Raw genomic sequence first — 12219 nt, 5'->3', positions numbered from 1 at the left:
TCGCCAAGGAGGAGGGACAGCCATGAGGACCAGCACTTCACAGGGCTTTACGTGCAGAGCATAGACAGCATCTTGCCTTATTCTATTACAGTCCCAAGTGTTTATTACTGACCCTCCTGCTGCTTCTATTCCCTGTATTGTGCTTAGTAGGTAACACCTTCCCAGTGGACTTTCCCAGTGGAATGGGTCAGCTGAATTAACATTTTGCCCGGACAACTACAGTCAAACTTTGTTTTCATTAAAAACATACAGCACGGAACATCAGTCTTACATCTTTCTTAGTCTTAAAAAATATAAATATAGAGGGATAATTTGTACAGGATGTATAGATATGTACACCTTTAATATGCACATGAGAATTCAGAACAAGTTTATGAAACTTGCACTTTAGGGAGGCCTTCCTCCTGGGGCTTTTGAACAAAGCTCTGAGCTAGTGGGCAGATGCTTGAGTTCCCATGGCCCAGTACCCATCTACCGGGAAGAAGTGAGCCCTCCTGACTGCAGGTGCAGTGTCGGGACGGGGCAGCTGGCAGGTCACGGGTTCCTCTCCACCGGCTGCTGAAGGCAGAGCTCGCTCCCGGCAGAGACAATGGGCAGGCTGTTCTCCAGGTGGTGGTTGATGAGGTCGTTGATACTGTCAAAGATCCTGTCCTTTGTGCGGATCTGTGAGGGTGCAGAGGGAAGGTTAGCACCACCCACAGGCAAAGGAAGGAGAACGCCCCCCACTGGGAGTCAGAACTGGAGACGCAGCCTCCTTAGCGACACAGGGTTTCCTTGTGCTTTCAGAGGTGGTGTCTGCTAAGTCCCTGGTCCCTGTCACTGGCCAGTATATTCAGTCAGTTCATCTGTCCACCCCTCTGGGACTGAGCCATGTCCTCCCCCACCTTTAGCAACCAGGGGCCGTGGTGAGATCCTCTGCATCCCAACAGCCTCCTCTCTCTGGCTCCCCTCCTGCCCTCATGGGATTCATCCCAGAAACCTCTGTCCTGCACTACCCAGCGGTGTCTGCAGGCTCCCCTGCCCCTGCCACCTGCAGGCCTTTGCCCGGCGGTACTGGCCCAGACAGCTTCTTCCACCTGGGAACCTAGCTCAGCCTCCAGGTCAGCACCTTCAGGCCCCCGTCCTTCCTCACCACCCCTCCCCAGGCCAGCTGTCAGCATCCTGCGCACCTGCCAGGAAGGAGCCCACAGTTGTGAGGAGGGGCTCCAAGTTCCCACTGGAGGGTGACCCTTGCTGGGATGGAGGGGCAGTGCTGCACGTTTCTGGTCACTCAGTTCTAAAGCTTAGTAGGGTGCCTGTCCATGAACTTCTCCTGAATAGATGAAGGCCTGAGATGGGGTGAGGGTGCTGGGTGGCACTTTGCCTCTTCCCTCTGCACAATGGCCCTGTGCTCTGGTCCCTGGGGGCCACCAGTCCCCCCACCCTGAGCCGGTACACTCACAGTATAGACCACACTTGAAGGAGGCAGTATGAGTTCTGGCCAGGAGCAGTGTCCAAGCATGCTCCGGATGCAGCCCCGGGGGCCTACTTCTTTGAGAGGGAACGGAGACGGGGCAGGGAGCAGGCCCCTGGCTGTACCCACTAGTGCTCCAGTCCCATTGATGACCCTCACAATGGGTCTGGGATGCCTGGGTACCCCAACCCCTCTCTCCAGCCTCATTGCTGGGACCCATCCCTCCCTTGGAACAACCAGGGAACAACCATCCCTCCCTCAAGGATCTGAAGGCACATCTATTCTCCTCAATTATTTGTCCCAATATTCTTTCCCCAAGTTATTTTTTTCTTAATTTTATTGGAGTATAGTTGATTTAAAATGTTGTGTTAGTTTCTGCTGTACAGCAATATGAGTCAGTTATACATAAACATATATCCACTCTTCTTTAGATTCTTTTCCCATATAGGTCATTACAGAGTACTGAGTAGAGTTCCCTGTGCTATACAGTAGGTTCTTATTGGTTATCTATTTTATATATAATAGTGTGTATATGCAAATCCCAATCTCCCAATTTATCCCTCCCCCGCCTTTCCCCCCTGGTAACCATAAATTTCTTTTCTGCATCTGTGACTCTATTTCTGTTTCGTAAATAAGTTATTTGTAACGTTTTTTAGATTCCACATATAAGTGATATCATATGATATTTGCCTTTCTGTGTCTGAATTACTTCACTCAATATGACAATCTCTAGGTCCATCCATCCTTCTCCAAGTTCTTAATCTCACTCTCCTTTCCTAATGTGGCCACCCTTTTTTCTCCCCCTCCATCAACCCACCAATGGGATGTCCATCTCTGGGCCTTCAGTCCCATATCTCATTCTCTCTCTAAATCTATGCTTCAGGTGTGTATATCAGAAGCCCCTGCCCAGGCCATCTGCCCTGGGCTTTAAACTTTTTAAAATTAGGATGCTCTCCTCTCGTGGGTTCCAACTCTGATGTGAGGCTCCTCCCCACCCACCTCTGTAAGCACTGAAGGGGAAGAAACTTCCCAGGCCATGGGGTCCCCTGACTCTTGGGCATTAAGCCTCAGTAAGGGTGTAATCTGATGGGCACATTCAGAATAAAATCTTTTTGCAAGACTTTCTGGCATCTTTGCATCAAGGTTGTTTAATCCTCCTGGGGCTCCTTAGAATTCCCCACCCAGAAAGACCCCCTGGGTAACACAACAGGCCCCTTCCTTGGATGCTGAAGGCACCCAGGAGCTCAGCTTGAGCCTAGTATTATCGGGGTGTTGCCTTTACATCATTGACTCCTCATTTCCACTTCTTAATGATTAACACTCATTTATGTTCTGGGGCAATAGAGACAGATGAAGAAGGATTTATGTTGGGAGAGTGTCTGGGACAGTGGTCTAAACCTGGGCTCACGCTGGCATCACCTAAGTTGCTCTCAGTAACCCCATGCCTAGGCCAACTTCACCAGGAGCTTGGGATGGGGCCTGGGCACTAGCGTGTTGTATGTTCCCTCCATGATTCCAACATGCTGCCAAGCTGAGGACCACTGGTCAGTGTTTTTGTAGTACGTAGGCTGGCCAGTATAAACATGCACACATATAAGCACACAGAAGAGTAAGCCATATAAAGAAATAGGCAGTTTACTTCACTCCTATAAACACTTGCTGAAACTCTGATCTGGCTCCTGCCCAGAGAACTTGCAGCCCACAGAGCCATCTGTGTGGACTCACCTGCCATGTGCTGGAAATGCCAATGACTGATTTTAAAAGCCCAGCAGCCCAGACAAACCTAGGACAAACTTCTCCAGATACATAAAGGGATTCTGCTACAGTGATGACACATGAATGTTAACCCCAGAAAACTACGTTAGGCTTTGCATAGCAAAAAAGCATATAAAAGTGAGGATGAGAGCCTTTGTTTTAGTTCAATACGCATATATTGAAAATGAAGAAAAATCTGAAATCAATAATCTAAGCTTCCACTTTAGGAAACTAGAGAAGGAAAAGCAAGTTAAGTTCAAGTTAAGTAAAGGGAAAGAAATAATAAAAATTAGGGCAGAAATCAATGAAATTGAAATAGGAAATCAATACAGAAAATCAATGATCCCCAAAGCTAGTTCTTTGAAAAGATAAATAAAATCAATAAGCCTCTAACCAGGCTAAGTAAGAAAAAATGAAAGAACACACAAATTACTAATATCAGAAGTGAAAGAGGGGTCATCACTACAGATCTCACAGACGTTAAAAGGATAATAAAGGAATATTACAAATAACTTGAAGCTTTCCCAGTAAGACCAGGAACAAGGCAAGGATGTCCCATCTCATTACTCCTTTTCAACATCATAGTGGAAGTCCCAGCTAATACAACAAGTCAAGAAAAGGAAATAAAATGTATGCTGATTGGAAAGGAAGAAATAAAACTGTCTTTGCTTACAGATGATATGATTGTCTATGAATAAAATCCAAAAAAATCAACAGCAACAACAACCAAAATACAAACAAACAACCAAACATTCCTGGAACTAATAAATGATTGTAGCAAGATTGCAGTATAAGAGGTTACTATACAAAAGTCAGTTGCTTTCCTATGTATAAGCAATGAACAAGTTGAATTTGAAATTAAAAACATAATACTATTTATTGGGTTGGCCAAAAAGCTTGTTTGGGTTTTTCCCAAAACATCTTATGGAAAACTCCAAACAAACTTTTTGGCCAACCCAGTATAGTAGCACCCCCAAAATGAAATACTTAGTTATAAATCTAACAAAATATATACACAATTATATGAGGGAAACTACAAAATTATGAGAGAAAGTTTTAAAAACTAAATAAATGCAGATATATTCGGTATTCATGGATTGAAAGACTCAATATTGTCAAGATGTCAGTTCCTCCCAACTTGATCTATAGATTCAATGCAGTCCCAATCAAAATCCCAGCAAGGTATTGTGTATATTGACAAACTTATTCTAAAGTTTATAGGGAAAAGCAAAAGACCAAGTGTAGCCAACACAATACCAAAGGAGAAGAATAAAGTTGGAGGACTGATAATACTCAACTTCAAGTTTTACTATAAAGCTTCAGTAATCAAGATAGTGTGGTATTAGTGAAAGAACAGACAAATAGATCAATGGAACAGAATAGAGAGCCCAGAAATAGACCCACACAAATATAGATGACTGATCTTTGACAAAGAAGCAAAGGCAATACAATGGAGTAAATATTGTCTTTTCAACAAATGGTGCTAGAACAGCAAATCGTGCTAGACAACCACATGCAAAAAACTGAACCTAGACACAAACCGTACACTCTTCACAAAAATTGACTCAAAATGGATGATAAACCTAAATGTAAAATGCAAAACTATAAAACTCTTACAAGATAACATAGGAGAAAACCTAGATGACTGTGGGTTTGGTGATGACTTTTTATTTATGATATCAAAGGCATGATCCATGAAAGAAGGAAATGAGAAGCTGGATTTCATTAAAATTAAAAACTTCTGCCTTTCAAATGACACTGTCAAGACAATGAGAAGACATGCCACAGATGGGAAGAAAATATTTGCAAGAGACATATCTAATAAATAAAATAATATATAATAACAATAAATAATAAAATAATAAGTTTGGACTATTATCCAATACAATATTCTACTATACAAAGAACTCTTAAAACCAACAATAAGAAAACAAACAACCAGACTTAAAAATGGGCCAAATCAAGAATACATAATGGGGAAAAACAGCCTCTTCAATAAACGGTGTTGGGAAAACTGGACATACAAAAGAATCAAACTAGAATACCTTCTCACACCATATACAGAAATAAAATGGATTAAAGGCTTAAATGTAAGACCTGAAACCATAAAAATTCTAGAAGAAGACCTAGGCAGACACTCTCTGATATCGGTTTTAGCAATAGTTTTTTGGACATGTCTCCTCAGGCAAGGGAAATGTAAGCAAAAATGAACAAATGAGATTACATCGAACTAAAAAGCTTTTGTACAGTGAAGGGAACTATTGACAACAAAAAAAGGCCACCTATAGAATGGGAGAAGATATTTGCAAATAATAAGCCCAATACAGGGTTAATATCCAAAATACACAAAAAACTCACACAACTCAACATAAAAAAGAAAAATAACCTGATTAAAAATGGTCAAAGGACCTGAATGGACATTTTTCCAAAGAAGACATACAGATGGCCTGTTGGCCAACCGGCATGGAAAGATGCTCAACATCACTAATCACCACAAAAATGCAAATTAAAACCACAGTGAAATATCACCTCACACCTGTCAGAAGGGCTATTGTCAAAAAGACAAAAAATAACAAGTGTTGACCAGGATGCGAAGAAAAGGGAACCCTCCTACACTGTTGGTGGGAATGTAAATTGAGGCAGCCACTGTGGAAAAGCAGCATGGAGATTCCTCAAAAAATTAAAAATAGATTTCCCATGTGATCCAGCAATTCCACCTTACTGTCCTAGCAGTATCTTCAAGGGTGGGAGCAGCAGTGGAGGTGGGAAGTGGTGGGTCAACCTCAGGATGTTAATTTTTGGAGTAGAATATCAGGTTTGGGATCTGAGGGCACAGGAGAGACTGAGTGAAGTCTCTGAGCTCTTCTCACCACTCCCCTTCATTGATTCTGGACGTTTTCTCCATCAAGGTTGACTAAGCCAGATGTGGACATCTGTCAGAAGGGACACCCTATGCCCGGGTTTTGCTCTGTAGTCTGGGCTCTTCACCTTGATGAGCAGTGGAAGAGGGCAGTGGTGGACGTGAGTGCCATGAGGATGGGGTGATGCAGAGGGCAGTCATCCAGGAGGGCAAAGGAAAGGACAGCTAAGTTGCAGCCTGGTCTGAGCCACCTGATCACCTCACAGGTGAGCCTCCATGACCTCGCAGATGTGGGGCTGCTTGATCAGCCCTTTGGAACTCTAACTTTCCAGCAGTATTGAGTTTATGAACTTTTGTTCTAACTGTTCAGAAAGTATAATAATTCCTTGTTGCTTGTATCAACTAGCACAGCAAATTCTACCTTAAAAATAATTTTTTAGGAGCTCTGTAGATGGATAGAATTGTAGTCTCTCTAAATGCAGAACTTTCATCCCAGGAAGATCCTCCGGGGCCCTGCTAGTTCTAAGTGCTCACCTCTGTGAGGCTTCCAGGGTGCCAGCTGATAAGGCACTGCTCAAGAAAGTACCAAAAAAGTCCTAATTCCAGCTTAAAGGAGGAAGGCTGGGGCACTCAATGCATCCCCAAGCTGTCTGACCCTGCAGCGCTCACCACCGGCGACCATGCCAAATGTACTTTGTTGGGGGAGAACCCTGGGCCCAGAATGCAGACCCAGGGAGGACAGAGCCATCCCACAAAGCTAACCTGATAACTTTGTGAAAATCTGTGAACACAGAGCAAACTAGGAAGAGAAGAAGCACAGAGTAGCGTGAACAGCAGGCTCTCCTGCAAGCCTGCCTGGACTGCTGAGAAGCGGAGGTTGGACGCTCACCTGCGTCCTTACAGGTGAGGCTCAGCCATCCCTTTCCCAGGATAGAAGCTGTGTGCCTTTTGCTCCCTCTAGTGGCTGGCAGAACACACTGGCGAAGAAATTGAACTGAGAGCTGGAAGCTTCCTTCAATATTATCTGGTGTTGCCCTCCCCAAACATTTTCTTCTTAGCCATGAAGCAACCCTGTGACACAAAGCCCCAGGCAGAGGCCCCAAAATGTACAGGCCAGGAAGGATGCGTTCACCAGACTGTGGTTCTCAGCTTGAGCAGCATCAAAAGCCCCTAGGGTCTTCTGGAAGCACAGACTGCCTGACACCCCCACCCCAAGAGATTCTGACTCAGCAGGTGAAGCCTGAGAATTTGCATTTCTAGCAGGTTCCAGCGGACAGGGGACCCCACTCTGAGAACCACTGGGCGAGAAGAGTACAGCTTGAAGCTCTGTTGGTCTAATTGCACTTGTTGACAGGAACGTGACAGTACCTGCCCTGTTCATTCAGCCCCTCCACCCACCCAGTATCAAAACAGAAATGATGGGACATTCTCAAGATGCTCCACTGAGATGCAAACCAGCCAGACCCCAGCGCTTTCCTTCGTCACCCAGCTGGGTGCCAAGCAGCATTCTGTGTGCTTTGTGAACTACCATCGGACCTCCCCCCCAGCCCCCAAGATAACTGTCTGGTGTAGTGACAAGAAGCCAGTTTCAAGCACCTGGGTTCACCTCCCCACCTGTCACCTCCTAATGGTGCCCTTTAGGGCAAGTTACTGACCTCTCTGAGCCTTCATTCCCATGTAATCATAATATAATGTTATCATAATAGTCCTACTTCATAGGATTCTCATCAGAAGTAACTGATTAATGTGCATGAAGAATTTCACACAGTGCAGGGCCCCTAGTACATGCTCAGTAAATGTTTGCTGTTCCTGTTTTTCATACCATACTGAGCAGTTTAAACTTAGCCTGAAGGCAACAGTCATCCTGGAGAGATTTAGAGCAGGGAATGACATTAGCGGAGCCTCCTGCTGGCGGTGAAGGGTGGGGGGAAATGCACTGACAATCCAGGAAGAGAGGGACACTTTCAGAGATATTTAGGGGATTGGTCAGTCAGAGAATGTGGAGTGTGAGAGAGAGGTGCTGGTGGCAGAGGCTTGCTGACTGGGCAAGCCATGGGAAGGCATCCAGGGGGCAGCTGGGGTGAGGAGCCGGGAACGATGGATGATACCTTCCCCTTTAGACGTGGTGGGCTCAAGTTGCCTAGAACACTTAATGTGGAGTTGCTCTGTAGGCATTTAGAAGTTGTGCATTTAAAAATGGCACATTAAGGGAGTTCCCTGGGGGCCTAGTGTTTAGGATTCCAGGCTTTCACTGCCACAGCCCGGGTTCAATCTCTGGTTTGGGAACTGAGATCTCACAAGCCACGTGGTGCGGCCAAAAAAAAAAAAAAATCATGCCTTAAGGAGTACACTCAATCGATGACAAAATGATTACATTCAGCCCCGTCCAAAGGGTGGCACTAGAACAGGCAAAGCTGTCAGTTGAAGATGTCTCCTGATGAAAACTCTGATTCCACAGGAACAGTTGCACATACAGACCTTCAGCCCTCTGTCTACTGTCTCAGCTTTGGCTGGATCCACTGGAACATCCTCCCGCCCCCAAAAGTTCATGCCTGAATGCAACCTAACACAGATAGGATGTAGACCCACCCTGGCCACATTGCATGGCTTCTTCCAGACTTGAAATTAAGGTGCAGTCCAGGTCCCTCCTAAACCCAATGGCTACAGTGCTGGCTCCACATCAGCCCCCGGTGCTGCAATGCCAAGGGTCATACTTGGAATCTTGCACGCCAATTGCTTACGTTTTCCAATTGATGCCTTGCTCCACATGAACACTAATTTTCCATCCAAACTGTAAGCTTGATCATGAATCCCTGCACAGCTGGGATCCTGGAGATCTTCCAATCTCCCCCTCCCACCCCATGGTTTCCCTGACCAGCCACATCCAGGGTGAGGGGGACTATTTTGGGCTGCCTGGCTCTGGTTCCTTCTAGGTGTAATGTCCCTTCTTTTTCCAGTTCCAAGGTACTAAGGAGCCTCAATCATCCCCAGGTTTGCCCAAAGTCAGCAAAGTCTGTTTCTGATAATAGAAGAGAAAAAAGTAGAAGCCTGACCACGGTATCCAAAAGGGAAATTCATAGGAAATGTTCACCAATCAGGGTTTCTTCAGAGCCATGCCAGAGAAGCACAGAAATGTTGTGGACACATTAGCTCCAAGCTCCCCTAGGGCACTGGTGTATTTACAGAAAAAAAGGAGGGAAGGTCCCTTACCAAATATTGAGTGGGGAAGATACTAAAATGTACCTATGTGTTTTTACTTCTTTAATTTTGTAATTGTTGATAGAAAATAGAGGTGGGTGAATAGCTGATGTTTTACATCATTAAATGATTCTCTTTTTACAAGAAAGGCATGAGTAAAGAAATTCTAATTTAAAATGTAAGGCTGAGTATAGGTATTGTCTTATCCCATCTTCGCCAAACCCAGTGAAATGACAGTAGAGGAATAAACTTCTAAAACAAAAGAGAAGGAGGTGGATTGCCAGTGGATACTGTAACATCAGCACACTGTGGTCTAGCAGAAAAGAGGAAGCCTGTTGAAATAAAAGAGTGAGGAGGAGGGTAGCTTAGAATGTAGAGGGGAGGGCGGATCCTGCAGCTGAGGAGAGAGAGGAGCAATGGTGGGAGGGAGAGCAGTTAGGCTGCCTGGAGAATGCTCCAGAGTAATTTAGCCAGCAGCTCCACCACCCCCTCCTTCCCCTTTGCCTCCTTATAGCCAAACTAGTATTTTGCCTTCAGGGAAGAAGCCAGAGAATGTTTATCCAAAGAAATTAAATAAGACGTCTGGGGGAAATTAAGGCTATAGGAGGGTAAAGGTGATTCCAAGTAAAACGCTCCTGGGAGGTACCCAGCGTAAAAGTCCGAGCCCCCTCCCCTCCTTCTCACCCTACAGTCCTCTAATCTGTCATACAACAGCTTCCTTTCACCTAATCCCCTCCAAAATATCCCTACCCCATGCCTCACCCACCACACACACATAATCTCAGTCAGTCTTCAATGCTAATGCCAGGGAAGACTAGAGGGAAAGATACCTAAATGTATTACAGCAGAGGAGATCCATCCCAGGAAAATCAATCCAGCCTCTTGTTCTTATATATGGCAAGGAAATGTACTGGGCATCTTAAGAATGTCAGTACCATGAAAAGAAAAATCATGATAAGCAAACAAACACCTGACCCCACAAGTTAAGTTGGAAAATAGACAAAATATTTAAAACAACTCATATTAATAACACCAGAAAGTAAAAATGTTCTTCTTCTTTTTAACCATTAAAAAGAACAAGATGCACAAAAAAAGTAAAACAATCAGAAGATAACAAATTTTCCTTTAGAAATTAAATATACAATTTGTAAAATTATACATATAATAAGTTTGGAAGATCATCAAGGAAAGCTTTCAGAACATAGAGCAAATTTTCAAAGAACTGGAAACTTGCAGGAAAGAAGAGACAGAAGATCAGTCCAAGAGATCCATCCCCTCAACCAGGTGTTCTAAGGGGAAAGAATAAAGAAGGTAAGAAATTATCAAAGAAATAATATAAGGAAATTGCTCTGACCTAAGAAAAAACAAAAATTTTCAGATGGAAAGGGGTCATCACATCTCTGGAAAAATGAATAAGAAAAGGTACACACAGATTCATGACCACGTCATTGTAGAAGGTAAAGAAAAACTAAAAATGTCTAGTAGGTAAAGAAAAAGTAATCTACGAAAGATTAAGAATCAGAGCAGCCATGCTACAGCCAACCATAAGGTGAATCAAAGTGACTTCAAAATATATTTTCAGACATGTAGGAATGAGAAAGTTCATGCCCATGCACATGTTTTGAGGAATAACTCCAATTAAAGTGAGTGAAAACCATAAAAGAGGAAGATATAGTATACACAACAGGCTGAAACTCACCCAGGACTCCAATGAGACTATGTCCTTAGAATAATGGGTTTGCTTTAGTAATCTATTAGTCCACATTAGAACAGAAAATCAGACTGTCTTCATGCATGTTCCAAAAATAGTTGGAATGAGCTGGATAATAGTAATGACATGGTGAGGAAAACTTAGGTCTCTTCTCTCAAGAAGAAGGCAATTAGAAACTTCAATATTAACTTATTTAAAAGTAATTGTATAAAATAATATGAATATAATGTAATGTTGGGCCTAACATAGAAGTGTAATATACGTATAACATATTTGCCAATAACAGTACAAAGGAGGTGGGCAGAGCAAAGCTGCATTAGGCTAGGGAAATAATTTCAGAGGGTAAGGTAATATAACAATGCATTGTTAAGTCTGTAACATTAATATAATAGATTTAATATGTATAACAATAATGCCACACTAAGGGGATACATTCTCTGACCAAAATGGAATGAAACTGGGACTCAACAGCAGGAAAAGAATTCAGAAACTCACAAATACATAGAAATTCAAAAGAAACTCCTACATAATTAATGAGTCAAAGAGATATCAGGAGGGAAATAAGAAAATACTTAAAATAAATGAAAACGAAGACACAACAGACCAAACTTATGAGCTACAGATATACTTAAGAAATTTATAGCTGTAAATGTCTATATTAAGACAGAAAATATCTCAAATCAATAACATAACCCCTCACTTAAAGACCCTGAAAAAAAGAAGAGTATACTAAACTTAAGGCAAGCAGAAGAAAGAAAATCATAAAGATTAAAGCAGAGATAAACAAAATGGAGAATAGAGAAACAATAGAAAAAAATCAATGAAACCAAAAGTTGGCTCTTTGAAAATGTCAACAAACTTGACAAACCTTTAGCTAGATTGACCAAATTAAAAAACAAAGAAGACTCAAACTACTATACTTAGAAATGAAAAGGGGAACATTTTCCCCACATTATAAAAATAAAAAAGATTATAAAAGAATACCATGGAAAATTTTATGCCAACCAATTTGATATTAGGTGAAATGGACAAATTCTTAGAAAGACACAAACTATCAAAACTGACTCAAGAAGAAATACAAAATCTGAATACACCTATAACAAGTGAAGATATTAAGCATTAAACAGAAGTACCCCAAAAGAAAAGCCCAGGACCAGATAGCTTCACTGCTGAATTCTATCAAATGTTTAAAGAAAAATTAATATAAATTCTTTGGAATTTCTTCCAAAAAGTAGAAGATGA

The 12219-nt window shown here is 42.7% G+C and overlaps 1 protein-coding gene across 1 annotated transcript in view; it reads right to left on the bottom strand.

The window, feature by feature from the left end:
* Window positions 1–232: 232 nt before the first annotated feature.
* Window positions 233–12219, bottom strand: part of SHC3 (SHC adaptor protein 3) — a 141342-nt gene continuing 129355 nt past the window's right edge. The window contains exon 12 of the mRNA XM_029203279.1: window positions 233–663. Within this exon, the coding sequence (XP_029059112.1) occupies window positions 535–663 (129 nt within the window). The 3' untranslated portion in view covers window positions 233–534. The remainder of the gene's footprint in view (window positions 664–12219) is intronic.

The sequence above is a fragment of the Monodon monoceros genome, unplaced genomic scaffold (genome assembly GCF_005190385.1).
Source record: "Monodon monoceros isolate NGI ecotype Baffin Bay Population unplaced genomic scaffold, NGI_Narwhal_1 Super_Scaffold_5, whole genome shotgun sequence".
Taxonomy (NCBI): Eukaryota; Metazoa; Chordata; class Mammalia; order Artiodactyla; family Monodontidae; genus Monodon; species Monodon monoceros.
This window is presented reverse-complemented; position numbering and strand designations above follow the sequence as displayed.